The 18436-nt window shown below is 41.9% G+C and overlaps 1 protein-coding gene across 3 annotated transcripts in view; it reads right to left on the bottom strand.

The window, feature by feature from the left end:
* The window catches only part of LOC148399409 (receptor-type tyrosine-protein phosphatase delta-like), a 143367-nt gene that overhangs the window by 20338 nt on the left and 104593 nt on the right, over window positions 1-18436 (bottom strand). For all 3 annotated transcript variants that reach the window (XM_088373937.1, XM_088373938.1, XM_088373939.1), the window contains 23 exons: window positions 16236-16424; window positions 15157-15165; window positions 13010-13027; window positions 11465-11575; window positions 10446-10457; window positions 9721-9990; window positions 8998-9107; window positions 8544-8741; window positions 8263-8388; window positions 8028-8175; window positions 7807-7952; window positions 7523-7667; window positions 6468-6770; window positions 5364-5557; window positions 5236-5262; window positions 5012-5129; window positions 4205-4792; window positions 3787-3881; window positions 3451-3707; window positions 2566-2659; window positions 1359-1583; window positions 1125-1285; window positions 281-292 (listed from right to left, as the gene is read on the bottom strand). In XM_088373937.1, the coding sequence (XP_088230063.1) occupies window positions 281-292; window positions 1125-1285; window positions 1359-1583; window positions 2566-2659; window positions 3451-3707; window positions 3787-3881; window positions 4205-4792; window positions 5012-5129; window positions 5236-5262; window positions 5364-5557; window positions 6468-6770; window positions 7523-7667; window positions 7807-7952; window positions 8028-8175; window positions 8263-8388; window positions 8544-8741; window positions 8998-9107; window positions 9721-9990; window positions 10446-10457; window positions 11465-11575; window positions 13010-13027; window positions 15157-15165; window positions 16236-16424 (3556 nt within the window). The remainder of the gene's footprint in view (window positions 1-280; window positions 293-1124; window positions 1286-1358; window positions 1584-2565; window positions 2660-3450; window positions 3708-3786; window positions 3882-4204; window positions 4793-5011; window positions 5130-5235; window positions 5263-5363; window positions 5558-6467; window positions 6771-7522; window positions 7668-7806; window positions 7953-8027; window positions 8176-8262; window positions 8389-8543; window positions 8742-8997; window positions 9108-9720; window positions 9991-10445; window positions 10458-11464; window positions 11576-13009; window positions 13028-15156; window positions 15166-16235; window positions 16425-18436) is intronic.

Below are 18436 nucleotides of genomic sequence, written 5' to 3'. Positions count from 1 at the left end.
AAATGTTCCAGGATATTTGTTGTGCCAACTAGCAATTGCAATGATTTGAGACCATTAGGAGAAAATCTAGAATCTAGAAAATCTTTGGCATTTTGGATTGGCAAAAACATGTCAGCATTCACACACACTTTCATAGAACAGAAATTTAAATGGAAAATTGCCTTTAATTTTTTTTTTGCTAACTGTGTGTACGATGGCTTTTCATTTACAATGAAATAATTAAGGGATTTAATAATCTCCCCAAAAAATGGAAAGCAAAACCTTAATGTTTGTTTGTTACCTGTCAGGTTTGCTGAATCCAGACGGAGAGAAGGAGGAGCACAAAAAGGAGCAGACAAGGATGGACAACATTATTATCTGTTTTCTATTACCGTACTTCCTCTTCTCTTTTACAATTATTTATTATTAAACAAGAGACAACAATCCGAATCCATCATCCTATCGTTGCCTTATAATAGCATCTCAGATGGGTGCATCTATATTTGAAACATCACTCTGCCCGGTGCAGCTTAGCTTCAAGGTGCTCATTAATGTCCGGTGATGATCCTGAACTTTAGATTATTAGCATCCTGGATATTCATTTCCTCATACCGCATCTGCAGCAGCAATTATTCATGTGCGGTAACAAAGCTTCAGCTGGAAGGCCTGATAATGATCATAAACAGTGATAATGTTCGATAAATGCTACCTCCCATTCATTTGCAGAGACAAGCTCTTTCTCTCAAGGTTTGTAAAATGAAAAGCAGATTTTCACAATCAAGTCTTAATTAGTACAAAGTGTTATTGACAGTAGTGCGGATATCAAATACAGCTTGGTGGAAAGGAAACAAAAGGATCTAGATTTCACATCCATCCATCCATCCATCCATCCATCCATCCATCCATCCATCCATCCATCCATCCATCCATCCATCCATCCATCCATCCATCCATCCATCCATCCATCCATCCATCCATCCATCCATCCATCCATCCATCCATCCATCCATCCATCCATCCATCCATCCATCCATCCATCCATCCATCCATCCATCCATCCATCCATCCATCCATCCATCCATCCATCCATCCATCCATCCATCCATCCATCCATCCATCCATCCATCGCTTCTTACTTCGCTTACCTTTTGAAGAGAAGGATGGCAATGACAATACACACGATGAAGATAACGGCCAACACAGGACCAACCACCCACAAGAGACCCTCTTCCTCATCCACAATTGGCTGTGGGTCCACACCTGATGACGTCACGGGGTCAGAATACGGGCTCGTGGAGAACATGGTCTGTGGGAGAGAGCATATGAATGTTAAAATCAAAAACACATTGATGAACTTTGAAGATGTGCTTATCTCTTACGTTCTCCGAAAGGTCAAGCAGGGCGAGCACAAAGAACACATACTCCTGGCCGTTCTGCAATGGACGGTTGCGGAAGTCGCCGTAGTTTTGCCCATCGCCCAGCGTGAACTCAGGGGGGAGGGTTTTAAAGTGAGCGCTGACGTAAGCTCTTGGATCTGATTGGCCGGCCTGTCTGCGGATACGGAGGGCACGGCTCACGCTGGTTCGGTTAATCTCTCTCAGCAACTGATGTGGAAGGGCAGAACAGTAGGCAGGAATAATAAGCAAGGTTTGAAGAAAAAAAAAAAAAAAGTTACAGGCCACACATAGACAAACAACCATTCACACTTCTTGACAATTTAAAGTCTTCAATTAAAGCAACCACTAAATGTTTTTGGGATATGGGACAAACACCCACTAAGAGACCACACAGTAAGGCTGGCAACTCACTAGTCAACTGTGATGCATCCTGTAAGCCATAATTTTCCTAAATTTAAAAGTAGGATCCCACAAACCATTATCAAAGTATCAATGGTCTCTTTAAAGAGTATCGCCAGAGCCCAATAGCCCACCGTTTGGTCTCCTGTTAACTATTATCTCCTGAATATAAACAATCTCGTCTTTCACAGATCACCATGAAAGTATCAATGGTGTCTTCTGAGAATATCTATCCATCGTTCCATCCGTTTTCAGAACACATGCGAAAATCGAAAGCTTTAATGGAAATATTCAGTCTCACTGACATGAAGATCTTGTTTTGGCAATTGGTCACTCTCCCTTGCAATAGTGTTCCAAATTGGATTTAGGTCAGGGCACTGTCAAGAACTCTGTTCTTTTTTCATTTCAGGTTCAATGCCATTCTGAAATGTGATACTACTTTGTACACCAATGCTTTCTAGTAGACATCTAAAGATTTTGGGCCAAGACTGACTGTTATTATTTCCTTTTAGTTGCAAAAGACCTGGAGCGCGTTTATTCGCTCTCTATATCAACTGACTTCTTGGAAAGTATCGAGCACATTGACTGTTCTTGAATGATATCGCAATATGATGCTGGAATAAGTCTTATTTTTAGCATTACATTTTCAGCAAAATACTTCAGATCCGATGCCCTTGAGTCAGAGCTCATCAGCAAAAAGCAGCTTATTTGAAAAGTAAAATAGAACCTGAAATTTCACAGGCGAGTTTTTTCAATCCCAAATTGTTTATATGAACGAAAGAATACCTACCTCATCTAAATTCATCTGGTCTGGGTCCTCCCATGGATTCGAGAACTTCCCTCCTCGTTGCTTCTTTAGTGGCACCACCACCAGATAATAACCCCTGAAAGACATGATGTCCTGAATTTTTTTTTTCATGAACTTAAAAGTTGTATAAGTACAACACAGTGGTGGATTTGCAGGTGTACCTAATAAAATGCCCAAATGATATAACCATGCCGGAGAACAAAAGTAAGAGTGCATTTTTTTTTTTTTTATCAGCTGAAGCACCAATAGCTTCCGCCAAGCCATGAGGGCACTCTCGCTAAAATGATAAATGTGTCCCCAGTGCATGACTCACTCCGGCGCTTGCTGCTCGCACTTAATAACATAACTGGCATTACATCAAATGTGGTGAAATGTTGAATTTGCAGCACTAAGATGAACAGATATGCTCTTGCAGACTGTGGAATTGCTGATGATGTATTTTAGAAATAAAACCAAACACAGCAGCTGATTACAGTTTGCGACTACGTCTTTTATCAAAACGGGATGAGCGTAATGAGAGCAAAAAAAATGACGGGATGGCCAGTGTGGGTGTTGCAGTGGAATGATTCAGAGATTTATAGTTGAGTTCGAAGGAGCACACTGGCTGTCTATTTCTTCTGTGTTTGAAAGCGATTACGAGCTTTGTGCTTTTGCCCTGTCTGCTGTGGGAGTTGGAAGAATTGCGAGTCGGCCAACTCCAAGAGAGAAATCCCTCCTGTTTGGCTAATAAATGTAAGACAGGATGCAAAGGGGGGATGGTGGAATTAGCTCAAAGGGCCGACAGAGACGTTAATTCTATTATAACGTAATTGGAGTCTCTCTGTTGTATTAAATCATGTTCTTGTCTTTGGAATGCGTCTTCCTTACTTGACTTTAGCTGCCGTCTGCACAGATGGAAGTTGGACGGTCACCATGCCATCGGCATTGGTCTTTCCCACCACGACAGGTTTGCTTTTTAGGATGTCTGGAGCAGTAGTGGCGGTGACGCGGTGCTGAAGGCCCCCGGCGCTGTTGGCCCGGTTGGTAAGCAAGAATGAGTAAAGGGTGTCAGGCTGCAACCCAGTGATCAGCTTCTGAGTCTGCTTGCCATCCACCTCCACAGACTGGCCCTTTCCGTAGAGGATCTGAATATGGAGAAGGTTTTTTCACAGTTGACCAACACACTAAGATGCATTAATAAAAGGTATTCTTAAAACTTCCTACAGTGAATGGCTGGGTAGGATTCTTGTCTCGAACCTCCCAGGATAACAGAACAGAATTCTTCATGGCGGCCTTCACTTTGAAGTTGGTGGCAAAAACTGAGATGAGACAAAAACAAATAAAATGACATTAACTTGACGGGGAACCTTTGTTTCCTGAAGTCCGGTTGTAGTCTTTGGTACAGGCCATCTACTCGTATTTGTTCGGGTCAGAAAAACTAAACAGACCCAAGAATCTTACCTTGATTTGGGAAAAGGATGTTTTGTCTAAGAGTACAGCGACAAGACAATGAAAAAGGACACTCAGGATGTAACCAGATGTGCGTGTGATTGTATGTTAGCACTAGTGTGCTACGTTCGGAAGTTTGTCTGGAGAACTGAATGATGAAGATGAGTTGTTAGGGACCGAGTGTGAGTCCTACCTTGGTCTAGCCGCTGCGTCCTAAACTGGACACCGGGGCTGTACGGACCGGGCCCGACAGTCGTGTACGCGCACACCCTGACATCATACACCGTATCGGCACTCAGACCCTCCAACAAAACACTTGACCCCGGAGTGGGCACCACAATTTCCGAGGAATTGCCCCGACTGTTTATATCCTTGTACAGCACTGAGTATTTGACGATTTTTCCGTTTTGCTCAATGAGTGGCACTGATTTCCACGTCAAGCGGAGGGAGTTGGCAGACATCTCCTCCGAGATAATATTTTCCGGGTATCCGGTTGGGGAGCCTTCAGGCGTGGTCACTTCTTTCACTGCCTCTTCTCCATAGCCCATTTTGTTACGGGCGGAGAGTCTGAAAATGTAGTTGGCACCCATATGGATATCCTGAGCAGCGTAGAGGCTTTCCTTGGTGGGGAACTCCACCACAGTGAATGGAAGGACGTCGACACGGCCAAAAGTGAGGCGGTAACCCAGGAGTGGCGTTAGGGGATTTGGCGGCGGGTACCACTGAAGCAGAGCGGTGCCCGAGTCAGTTGCGCTCACCATTAGTTTGGGCTTTTCAGGCACTACAAAAAAGGAGAAAGGAGGGTGAGGAAAAACCAAACAGTGACTAAAAACGACTCAGTGCTTAACATTGAAAAGTAAACACGATACATGAACAATTTGCAGAATTGTGGTTAACATTCCTAAATATTTTCAAATTCTGCTTTGCTCTGTAAGTTTTTAGCTGTTCATGTTTGTGGTATTAACTAATGAATATATTTGAATATATTTGCAAAACTTACATGGCAGTGCAGTGCAGATGGCAACAGGTTTGCTGCGGGCACCATCTCCTTTGGCAGTGTAAGCTCCTACCGAGATAGAGTAGGAAGTGTCGGCCTTCAAGTTTCCGAGAAGAGCCTCCTGCAAGACAAAAGTCAGTCGGTCAGCTGCAACGTGTGGCAATGTCCGTCCGTCTGTCCATCCATCTGAGACCTCCAACTACAAGCTTATAGAAATATTTACTCACGTATTGAGCTGATTGGTCATATTCCCACTGAGTATTGATTGAGAAGAATGAGCACAGGAAAGACACAAGCGTTAATATAGGATTATAAATTGCTAATTGAATTTCAAAGAATTCCATTTGGCGGTTACCTCTGAGTCCTCTATAAGGATGTCCTTAATGGAGGGCGGACCCTGAGGCTCGCCGTAGTTCATCCTCACGTAGTGGACTTGGTAGCCTCGGATCTGACCGTGCTGCAACTCAGGGGCTGGCGCTCGCCATTTCACCCTAATGGCTGAGGAGTTCACTGTCTCTGCGTCCACCCCTCGAGGAGGACCACTTGGAACTATAAATGCATTTTGGGATATAAGTCAAGGGTCACTGTTGATGGCCACTTAAATGTTAGCTTGGAAGTATTCTGTTTTGAATTAAAAATAGCTTGGGGGCAGAAAAATACACTGAAAAACTGATGTAAAAATGCAGCTATCCAAAAAGTTAAAATTTTCACTGATGTCTGGGGGAAAAAAGGTCAAAATAGTAAAAAAGAAAACATGTGCGTGCTCGAAGAAAAACATGGAGGAAAAAGCAGTGACGGATAAGAAGCAAATGTAGAGAAAGATAAGAATGGCAGATAGAAAAGGATTTGTCGCCACCGGCAGATAAATAGTGGCAGACAGTCAAAGAGAAAATACTGTTATCAAGAAAAAAACCTCTCTTGTGCTGCCAAGAACTACACGTCTCCCCCACAACACTAGAGTCAGTGTTATTGGTGGAACGCCGGGAGTGTCAGCCATTAAGTAGGAATAGTCAAACTATTGCTGGAAATATGACAAAATTAGGCAAACATTGATGAAACGGGGCTAAAACACATTCAAAACAGCTGTCAAGGTGTTAAGGATTTGGCAGGGCAGTTAGGAGTGAGGGAAGGCCAAGGTTCAGCCAAAGTTATTGAGGGGTATTTGTTATTCCAAGTAAGGGAAATCCCAATATTAGGATTTAAGAAGAAAAGGGCAAAAAGCAGTCAAAAAAGAGTCATGAAAAAAAAGCTGCATGGAAAAAGGGTTGCTGCAGATGGAGAGAAAGCAGTGGCAAGGGAAGAGAAAAGGGAGTTTTATTTTCCAGTTTGGGTGGTTAGGAGGGATACAAGGAAGGATTGTCGAAAAAGTTAATCACTTGGAGCTTATTAGTCGTATTAGTTTGGTAGTGGTAGCCATTGACAGCGGGGCGGAAAATCCAAAGAGGGTTTGGAAACATACCATCTTCCTCGGTGCGGATAATCAGCTGTAAACTCTCAGGTCCGTCGCCAGCTTCCGTCTGCGCCCGTACTGTAATTCCGTATTCGGTCCATTTCTCTAGGTTATCCAAGAGGTACGGAGAACCTTCCTTTGGAATGCCGTCAATCCTTTTGGATGTTTTGTTGACCCCGGTAGTGGAATACTGGACGGCGTAGCCAGTAATGATGCCGTTCTGAAACTCCGCAGGTGGTGGTGCCCAACTTACCAGGATGCTGGTAGAAGTGGGGCTGGTGCATGTTATGTCCTGGGGAGGTGCTGAAGGAACTGATTGGCCAGTTTGAGGAGGCATAGTTGGAATTGTTTTGGGTAAGTGTGAGTTGGTGGTGTGTATAAATTGTTATTGGGGTGATGTGGTGAGGAGGAATGGTGGATGGAATGGAGCAGACACAAGACAGAGAACAGAAGACAAAAAAAAAAACATAAAATGAAAACTAAACACTGGTGAACAGAAGATATCAAGAAAAATGGCTCTCTGGCTAGAAAGCAAGATGAGCGAACAAAGATACTGAGTGATGGGTGTTGACCTTTGTTTGATTGATGAAAAGAGAGTGAATGACTTTAAAGAGACGCAACACAAAATAGAGCGACTAGAGCTTAGAACACACAAACGTACCTGCCTGGAACTTACTTGTCCTACTCGAGTCTGAGCGCTCGATCCGTGACGGAGATCACATCTCCAGCTATAAATGTCTGACTTGTCTAACCCATGCTTCCCTTACAGACCTCATATTGATATCCAACAATTTCATCATTTTATGCCAATCAGGAAAGAATGGCAGTTTTTGGAAGTCATATTTGACATTGGTTCAAATATCAAACCTGAGGTCAATGTAAGTCACATTTCAGATTGGCCTATTTGTAACAATGCAAACTAAAAATGTTTCCCCTTTCGCAACAAATTTTGGTGGTTTTTGGTACTCAACTGTGTACCGATACTATTTTTGCATTGTCCAAATGAAGCCTGACTCTTTTCACACACGTGCCATTCACACTCGACAATATGCAGCTGGACTTACGTGTCTGGGGTGTGTCAATGGAAATCTCGTTGGTATATGCGCCAATGCCATGTTTGCTACGGGCGGCCAATTGGAAAGTGTAGGCCGAGAAAGGCTTGAGGTTCCTCAACAGGTAGGAGCTTGTCGGCTCAAAGCTTACTTTCTTCTAAAGGGAACATGAAGATGCAGGACATTAATATCAGTCGTACCCGAATCCGACTTCTATTAACAGGTACTGGTCGGCCAGACCATTTCTTAGAGCCAATCCGAGCAGGAATCAATGTGCAATCATCTTCAACGCTCACCTCCTCAGTATCATCTGCCCGTCGATAAACCAGTTCATATCCCGTGATCTGGTTGTCAGGGCCACCCTGGGGTGGCGCGATCCAGGATAACAAAATACTCGTCTCAGATTTGGCCTCTCCTTTGAAGTCCGAAGGTTGCGATGGGACTGGAGCGTTCAAGAACAAGGTCATTAGCAATTTATTTGCTTGTATTTATAAAAGGTGACAGACTGCTGCCTTACCGCCAGTCTTGGCAATAATCTGCAGGTCCTGGGAAAGAGGACCATCGCCAACGGAGGTGAACGCCAACACTCTGATGTAATATGTCTTGTTAGGAGTCAAGCTCTGAATGGTGATAAAGTTGGCGCTCCGCACCATCTGCTTCTCCCACTGCAGAACACACACACACGCACACAAAAGGCAAGGAATGAACACAAGCATTGACACACAACCGGGTTACACGTCACGATCAAATACCTGGTTCACTGGCAACATGTTGTCTGATGTGTAGTAGACCCTGTAGCCCACGACCTGCCCATTTGGTTCCTCTGGCTCATCCCAGTGAATGATTGCCGTTGTGGTGCTCAGCATGCGACCTCTGACCTAAGAGCCAAACAGCAATTATTTAAGCTGGCTGTATTCTATGACCAGCAATTAAAATGAAGGTACATTTTTGAATACAATAGTCTTACCTCTATGCCAAAACATAATAATATTTATGACGCCTGACAAGTGCACGTTCAAGGCGTTGCCCTTACTTGTCGGGGAGGTGAGGAGGGCGCCTGCTCTGCTGTGCGAGCCTCCACCACTTCGCTGGAGGGACCCTGGCCGATGGTGTTAACAGCTGCCACGCGGAAGTCATAATGGGAGTAAGGGCTCAGGCCACCCACACTGTAGCGGGTGGTGGCGATGCTATCAATCTCTTTATAGGGGTCCTCAGAGCCTTTGGAACGGTGCTGCAGCAGGAGAGAGTGCATCAAGATATAAGACACAATAACACGTGGGCATTAAACCAACACGCGCTATGATTTATGACACAAGGTGAGGGATGATTTGAGGACACAGCATTTGGTCACACAACATTACACAAATAAATGCAGGCGGGGGGGAAACTGGAGGCTTTTTTTTATGATGTGAACTATCATTATTATTTTGTTTCATTTTCATGTACGTATTATATTTTGCTCACTCCATGCAATAACAACAACTTACTTGTATGATGTAATAGGAGACAGGTTCGGGGTTGCCAGAATCCCAGGTGAGAGTGATGCTTGTTGCAGTCCTTTCGGTCACCACGGGTGTGCCGGGAGCCTTTGGGAGAGCTGAAGGAATGACAGTGTTAAAGGTTTATTGTGCTTGAACATTGGTCATTGAAAGGTAAATTCACCAATGCAAAAAAATGAATAATGAAAATAATCAAATATATGCAACGGTGTATTATATTTGGACTTCTGTTTGGAGATAATTAAAATGAGGAGTCTCTCAAATTAATTTATCCTGAATTTAGGAGATTTTTTATTTTGAGTGGTGGATTATAACTCAAATTTTAAAATGGTCATTCCATTTATAATAATAATATACTAAGAAAATGTATTTTTCTTAATTTTATTAATCAGATTTTTTTTCTCATTGGCTATGCAAAAGTGGCAAGTGGCAAACATTTCCATTCCTCATTTCCTTTAGTAAATCTAATCTTACTTTTAAATAAATACCATTTATTATTTCTCATGAAAGACTTCACTTGAGTCTTTTACTTCAATTCTTATGTTTTCAACAGAAAGGTGCTGTTTAGAGTGGCCAGTTAGGTATAAAAGAAAATGAAACTTGGAATAGAATTGAATAAAAGACCTCTTAAATACAAGGTCGAAGCCATGCCTTTCTCTAAACTCAACTGGAAACTTCCTTTTTTTTCCCTCCATACAGTGACAAACTCACCTTTCACAATAATCTGCGCCACAGCCTCAATGACGCCAAGCGTTGACATGGCAACGCAGGTGTAATTGTTGGACTGGCGTACATCCGTCAGTTCAAGGACATTACGGCCGATGGGCATATCATCCTCTGGGGTCAGGTCCTCGGCTCCCAGCATCCACTTTACATAGGGCATGGGCGAGCCCACCGCCACGCAGGTGATGTTGACGTTGCCCCCTGGCATGATCTCGCTGTCCGCCGGCGGTATAGAGAAGCGAGGGGGGACGCGACGCACTGGAGCGCGGTGCAATAAAAGCAGAAAGGCAGGAAAGGAAGCACCATTAGACATTTATGAGAACAATATGTTGTTGAGCAAAGTGCAATGGATGACAATAGGGAGCATGTGTTTTCAGGTTGCCACGTGCTTTCAAATGAAATTTCGTGGCAATCAGAAAAGACAGCAAACATTCCAACGGTAAGGTAAGTCACCACTTGGGTGCATGTGATATGGAAATGTTTTATTGATGTGTTAGCAGCAGGAAATCAATATTTTATGCATGAAAATACAAATGATACCCACACACAATAAAAACAAAGCACAGCAAAACGCAGGTGCACTCGGGGGAAAAAAAAAATGCACATCACAGAAACCAGGCAGTAAACACCAACACAAATGGTATCTTAATCGACCAAAAGAAACACTCAATGCAGCGATTCGATATTGTCACACTGGTTTTTGCAGTACCAACCTTCTCGGAGCTCTGCCGAGGGAGTAAGGACGGAGCGGGAGGAGGGGTAAATGGAAGAGGGGGAGGAGGGTAAAGAGAGGAAAATGGCCAATATCAGAGAAGAGACAGGGAGAAAAAAACACGTTAGACAGAGGAGTGTGGCAACAGACAAGAAGGGAAGCTGAAAAGAAAACGCTGGAACAAACATAAGCTGTGGAGGGGCCAGTGTGTCGGTAAAAGCCCGTCACAGCCTGTCAAACATTCACTTGGATCCGCCACGATATTTTTTTTACTAGACACACATCACTGACTTTGTTGTTTGTGCATATGCATATATCTGTTAGTCGCTGACATTTATGTTTTTCAAATTGTACATCTAGTTGTGTGTGTTTGCTTCTAATTCCCCGGAGCAAGCAACAATCAGGCTGTTTAAAGGTTGCAGTTTTTTTTTTTTTGACTTGATTGGGGTGGCAACAGAGCAAAAGGCCTCCGGATTAAAAACGTCTTCAAGACTCAAACATTGGTCTGGCGTGTGTGAGAATGCGTGCTTTTAAAGTGCCCGAAGAGGTAAGGCGGCTGTCAGATTTTGGCGAGAGACACAGAAAGTCCTAACCAGATGATGATTTGTTTTCTCTTGGAGGTCTAAAGGCTAAGAAGGGAGGGCAGAGAGATTAATAGCCTCAGTAAAAACACTCAACCCTGCGTTAACTGTGTGGAAAGACGACCCTTGTTTTGGAAGCCTTCCATTTTATGGCTTGGAAGGGAAATTGGTTAAATGATATGGTGGTGTGTAAAATATTACACAATAAATAATTTGATTAACACACATCCCGGGAAATAAAATAAAAAAAAAAAAACATACTTCCATGTACATAATTCATACACGCTTGGGCGCGTTTATTTTCTTAGTCTGTGAAGTAGCGTTTTTAAAGGTATTAAATGTATCTGAAAAATGATGGTTCTCAAATTAATTATAGATAAAATATGAACTTTTTACTGTTGAAAATTTCAACCCTAACCCCCACAAGAGCTCCTCTTACCTCGTACGTAGAGATTGGCTGGGGTGGAATAGCGAGTTCCATCGCTGTTGGTGGCAACACACTCATACTTGCCCTGGTCAGACTCTTCGCTCATTTCGATCTGCAGTGCGCCTGGATGCAGGAACGAGGAAATGAAAATATACAGAGAGGAGAACAGAAAGACAAAAAACATTGAACGATCAAAGGCGTCATGATCTGATACATAACATTTATTATCATAAAGGACAAATGAGTTTGAATATCAGCAAAGAGTGAAATCGGTGGAGAAGTGGGCCAAAAAAAAGCCCGTTCAATGGGGGACGCATTTCTGTCATTGTCGGCAAAAATCTCCTCAAAACAAAGGTCAGCATCCTGATTTAGAAATCGGAGGGAAACAAAAAGTCCATAAGAGGGAATATATGGTTTTCCATGCAAGACAGAAATAAATAAGCCAAGCAGTCGACACGTTGAGGAATCCAGTGACAAATAGCCTTTTGGAAACTGTCTGAAAATCCAGTTACATCACTTTTCAAAATCATTGCCATGGCAATAACACAACCCTGACTTTTTTCGGATCCACCAATGGGATCAGGAGTGTGATGTCATTAAATGCACACCCAATAAAAGTAGTAAAGAAATCAACTGACCTTTGTTAAGGCCAACAGACAAAAAAAAAACATTAAAAGACATACGCAAAGCCTTTGGAAGGGGGCCGATGCTTTCTCACTCCCTGAAAATAGAAAAACTGTCAAAAAAGTCAACCAGTTTTTTTTATTTAAATGGTGTTGGAAGCCCAAAAAGCGCCCATAAAAACTTTATCAAAAAAGTGGTTGTTTGGGGCTTTTTATCAGTAATGAAAGAGAAGAGAGAAAGCAATGGTTGAAAAAAACAAAACAACTCATGAAGGAATGTGTGAATGTGTGTGTTTGTGTGTGTGTGTGAGCACACTAATGTCTGAAAGTGTGTCTTCGCCATCTGGACATTTCGGGTTGAGCGAATAACAGCTGGGAGGGAAGACACGACTGGGTTCGTTTGATTGCGTAAATAGCGGCAAGGTATAATGAAAAGGGGGCAGGGTCAAGACCATCACCCAAAAATCAGGTCACCGAAAAAAAAAAGGGAAAAAAAAAAAAAAACATGACCATTGTCAACCTAAACTAAGGAACATAAAACACATCATGCTTTAGATTGAAGGTAGGATCAATGTTAGAAGCAAATTGATATTAAAGTGATGGGATCACTATATGATGATTAAGGAAGCAATGGAATTACGTTAACGATTGTGGGGCTGACATGGTAACATGAACAGATGAGCAGATAATGAAAGGATGAGAAAAGGGAAGGTGATTAAAAGTCATAGTATAATGAATTGCTTGCTCAATTCCAATCCCCCCTCCTCTTGCGCCTCTTCCCACCGCAGATTTGAAGCAGCCGGATGAGCGGTTACCACTACGGCAACACAGATGGACTCATCCTGAGCTGCTTCCTACAACTGGTGCAAGGGGAAGCCGAGGGTTGGAATGGAATCAGGCCACTGTGTCACGTTGGTCCTCCCAGCAGTCTTACCTCGTATGGGCGTGCCACCTGAGTGGGCAATGAATGCACGAGATTAGAGAGGGAGAAGAAGAAGAAAATGTTAGTGCCACAGAAAGGGGAACGGGGCAAGGGAGGGATACTGACAGAACTGGGGGGAGTAAGAAGAACCAAATTAGAGAGAAAAACTAAGAAAGAGCCAAATTTTTTTAAATCAAGTCAGAATAAGCTTTAAGTGACAGATTGGAGGAAGACAGAGTGATAGAGCTTCAAGGAGATGGGTTATTGAGTAGACCTCATTGATTTTCAGCGGGGTAGTTGACGAGGCTGCGCTTAGTCTCCAAGACTGAATACATTTCAGGATTAAGCTACACGTGTCCCCCATGTGGATGAAAATCGGTGATAAGTTGAATAAATGTGTTCTTTAGTGTTTTTTTCCCCCCTAGAGTTTACAAACCGTCAACACTTTATCACTATTAGGCATTAGGCTGGAGTGATCATCAGAGGTTCTAACACCAAAGACATTTATGACAATCTGAAACTTGAGCTGTAAATGTCAAGCTGAAGATCTACAGAATCAGAGCCAAACCATGCAGACAAGATAAAATGGAATCGTTTAAATGAATATGTCGTACCTTATTGAATTCGTCACTATTTGATGGATATTTTGAGATACATTCAGCCAGAAAAAGATTTCACGTGAAACCATATGCGACCTCAAGAGGCAACAGTGAGCCTTCGTAGTTAGTTGCCCACATTTCATGTCCCTCCTTGGCCATAAAGGGTTCCAAGAATGCTGCTCACAGATTAAAACCGCATGGATGATGTGATTTGTCAGCATCAAATTAAGATTGGCTTGAAATAACAAAAATCAACATGTCTGCTAATATTGGCATTAGCTCTGGATGGCGTGCTCCGTCATCTCTACTTTGCAGTGGTTTCTGCTCTCCAATAAAATGTACATGGCCAATTGCCACATCCGCAAAAGTAAAGATGTTTGTTAGTCTGTCTCCACGTTTGATGTGGCATGGTTTTGAGTTTCCAACCAAATTATTACAATTTGGAAAACTGACACACTCAAAAAAAGGCAAGCAGAGCGAAGCCTGTATCAGATAGGAAAGAGGCAATTGAGTTACAGTAATGAAAGCCCTGTTCCTATCAAGCATTGCTGCTTTTTAAGTATGGTACACTTGGTTTGTATCATATGGCTTTATTTGCAAGACTAAAAATCATGTCAATACCATAGAAACAAAAACAGGTTTTATTATGTTTTAGTCGAAGCAACTACAACAATTTGGTCGATACCATTGGCTGTAAAACACGCTAAAACTTAAGTCAAATCAGGTTTCACCAACCAGTCAATTGCGGAAAAATATTTTCAATTATTTTTCTATTGGGCTCTTCAATTGAAAAAGCAATGGCAGTTATAAAACAAATAAGAGCAGGAAGTAACTCTCCTTGACTCATTCAGAGGACGGAATTCTAAAGTGGATGACAGCCCTGTGCATTCTTTTAATACAAGTTAAAAAAAGAATGTCAGCATGGATTTTTTTTCTTTACCTGCTGAATTTGTCTTGCACTGGTATAGAAAACCAGTGCTAACAAGTTTAGCTATATACAAGTTACTGTACTGTTACTGTCTAGAACTCTGAAATGGAGTCACCATTGATTTTCTTACAGTGGCTCCGTCCAAGGCCTACCTAACAGCCATCTAGAGTTGATGACTTATTGACTGGTAACTCTATAAGGTGGAGCGGAGGGGAAAGTAAGTAGGTGAGTGAATGACAGAGTGAGTGAGGGAAGGAATAATTAAATAAGTGAAGGAGTGGAAAAAGTAAATTGGCAAGTGTGAGGAGAGGGGTTTTACAATTCCCTGGGTGTGGAAAAGCTGCAGGTGCACAAGTGAACGTGAGGCCAACTATATGTTTGCCTACCTGTGACTTATATGTAGAATATGAATGCACAACAATGTGTCATTAAATGTTTTATTCGAATCAAAAAATCTCAAGCTAGCATTTGTATGCTTCTCTGTGTCCAGTGTTAGTTCAGTGCATGCCATGCGTTTTAATAACGCCGTAATGTTGTAAAGGTGAGCAGCAGTAGGAAGAGCAGCAACATTAGTGAAAGGTATAAAGAAGAGTGGACAGTGAGGGTGTGGACCTCGGGACAAAAGCACTTACCAAAGGACTCTGTTGTTAAAAAGATATAAAGAGAAAAGAAACAGCATAGACATGGCATTACAATCGGTCCATTGAGTACACACCTTGACAAACACTGGAACTCCCAACCCCCAAAAAGTCAAATAGAAAAGTATATTCTTTATCTATGACATGAAATATTACTGTATGCTTAATTAGGAATTATTAGAACGATAGCGAACATTTAAATTCATGATGTAGCTTAGCAGTTATGTAACAATATTTTTTAATTTTGAAAAATAAAAAGGTAGGGGACTCAGAGCAAGGACTTTGGGTTGAGCCAGCTAGTTAAACAAGCAGGTATAGAAGCAAAGAGTTTTTTTTTTTTTTTTAAATCCACAAAGAAGCAAAACGTTGGGGAGAGAGGAGAGGGCTGTGTCCAGAGTTGATCCCTGGAAGTAAGTAGCAGGAAGGGACTGAAAAGATTCATTGGGGGTTTACACACTACTGTGGCTATACCAAAAAAAAAAAAAAAAAGAAAATTATGAGGCCATTATTATTATTTTGAGTTCCACAAATTGTCAGTGATTACACTGATTTTCTAAGAAGAAAAGAACAAAAAGTTATTTGATCAATTTGATTAGTCACAGCAGTGAGATTGCTTGGAAGAGGCAATTCCTTCAAAACACGCCACCATTACTAGGCTTTATATTTGGAGGTTTGTCAGAAAAATAAATTGTACTGACAGACTTTCGAGCTCCTTTAGTCAAACAAAACCATGCCGTAATGGTGACTTGTGTAGGAAGGCCTCAGAGTGTTTGGAGCAAAGCGGAGAACGTTGGGAGTTTTCACTTTAGACGTCCAAGAAGAATTTACAGGGATTGGCAACCATCCAAGGCAACTGATAACAGCAGCAGCGGCGGTAGCAGCAGCAGAGAGGGACAGCAGAAGAACACGGCCAGAAACCACGGCAGGAAGTGTGTGAAACAGCAATCGGGGCAAGGTTCACAAAAGGCCAACGGAAAAATAAAGAGGATTGGGGAATATTGAAGCTCTTGAAGTAGAACTAAATGTGGGATTTAAGGAGGGAAGGAGAGCTACCGGACTAAGTCGATGGTTACCTGAGCGCAGCTGCTTGATTCGTCCATTGTTATTGGATGTGTTGACTGGCAGGAAATCCTTGAACCAAGTAATTTCTGGGTCAGGGTTTCCGCTCGCCGCGCAGAGCATGGTAGCGGTCCGAGAGCGTTCTACCACTTTCAGCTGGGGACCCATATCTATTGTGGGGAACCCCGAAGGCAGCTGGTCCTCTGCAAGAATCAGAAACAAATGTCAAAAAATGAGGGGCAAAGTGTTTTTACCTGTTCATGCAAGCCCGCAGAGTGTCCACGTGTGGTAGGATTAAAAAGCATTGCATCACATGAAGGATAAAGCAGGATCAAATGTGGATGGGGATATTATGGCTTCAAATTTCATACGCAGCCTTGTGTGGAGGATTGTCCTCATATCTTTCTCTTAAATTTACTCCAGCTCAATGAGGTATTCCCTTAATTACCAGTATTCACATGTAATTCACACTCGTGGACTGTAGAGTAGCATTGGGAGAGCTCAGGGGGCTAAGTTACACCTGCGAAAAAAAATGGGGGGGACCAAAATTGGACAATTTTGTTTGATATACACATAAGAGGAGAACTGTTTGGTAGATGGTCAATGTTGCAATGGCGAATTGTTTTGTACAACTCAATTATTTCATGATGTTATTGCATGGAAATATCACAGTACATTTGTATATTAATAATAATATTAATAATAATGATGATGATAATAATAATACAATTTGGACAGTTTTTCAAAATTAATATTCAATGTAGTATTGTTGAAGGTTTCATAGCAAGGTAACATGCTAAATAGCTTTGATAGGGGACATTCAATCGAGCCTCAGGCACACCACATTATGCACAGCTAAGACTTTCAAAAGAATAAGCAGTTTTTCCATGCTCTCTTGGGTGTGTTGCTGTTCCAGTTATCAGAGTTCAATTTTTTTTAACCCCAATTCAAAATGTCAAACCATCCCATCCATTAATGCATCAATTATTCCATTTGTTTGCCTTTCCATTTTGAGTCACATATTATATATAATATATAAACATTATGTATTAAATCTGTTAAAATACTTTATATTAAACAATATATTAACTTGAAGTTAAGTGATTTTCAATGACCATAATTTATTCGAGTAGACATTCTCCAGTTGTTTATTATTCCGTAGATGTACGAATAAAATTGTTCAACAATACAGTCAGGTTTCAAAAATAAAGGCAGCTCAAATGAAAGTATCTGTAAAAGAAAAAAACAAAACTTTTTGGTGCACGTTAACATCTCAAAGACTTTTACACAAACTTTGAATGTGATCCAAATAAAACCCGTGTTCTATGCAAATAAAGTGTATCTAATATATCCCCTGGTGGGTGACAATAAACAAACAGGCTGATGAGTCACCCATGACCAAACCACACAAGCAAACAGACATGTGTTTGATCTTAAAGGTATTTTAACTTTTAGCCCCCTACTCCTCTTCTCAAAAGAAAAAATAATCCAGTATCCCTTGTGATCCCTTTCAACCACACCAAGGCTCATTACCGGGAAATCCTAGCACTGAACCTCACCAAGGAGATGCTAATTTTGGTAGTAACCCATCCAACTGTAGCCAGCCAGGTCGTGAGACGGTGGCTTTGAAAGCGCACATGCGTGTGGCCTTTTAAAAGCTCCGATTTCAATCAATCATAACACCGACAAATGGAAACATGGGCATTATAAACCAAAGTGAACAAGATGAGGTGTACGGGTGATGGCAAGCACGTGTGACTGGGGTGAATGGATATACTATAAAACAGCTGCATTTGCAAAAAAAAAAAGTGAAATAGAATAGTGAAACAAAAGAAGGAAAACAGAGAGACCGACAGAGAGAGGGAGCACAAGGGAGAGAAGGCGGCGTAACAATCGTGATTCTCCTCGCTTTCATTATGCAAACACTTACTTCAAAGAAAGCCCCTCATCTGCAGCTATAATACATTCTATTTCATCTACCTGGGGTGGGACACGGTGCTCAACGCTGAGGACGCGTGCTTTAAAAAAAATCTGCTCCCTGTCACAATCATGCGTTGGTGCAGATGGCCTGAGGTGTTTGAACGTGGATAAAAACGCTCCTTTAAATGTCAACAGTTGTAAGATTATAAAGCGATTTTCAATGTGACTATTTGACCTCATTTTGAATACAGAAATGCCATGCTTTGAAAATGTTTTGCGCAAAAATGGTGAGGTG

The sequence above is a fragment of the Syngnathus floridae genome, chromosome 4 (genome assembly GCF_059516105.1).
Source record: "Syngnathus floridae isolate MCC-2025c chromosome 4, RoL_Sflo_1.0, whole genome shotgun sequence".
Lineage (NCBI taxonomy): Eukaryota > Metazoa > Chordata > Actinopteri > Syngnathiformes > Syngnathidae > Syngnathus > Syngnathus floridae.
Note: the sequence above shows the minus strand (reverse complement) of the source record. Positions and strands in the feature narration are given on the sequence as shown.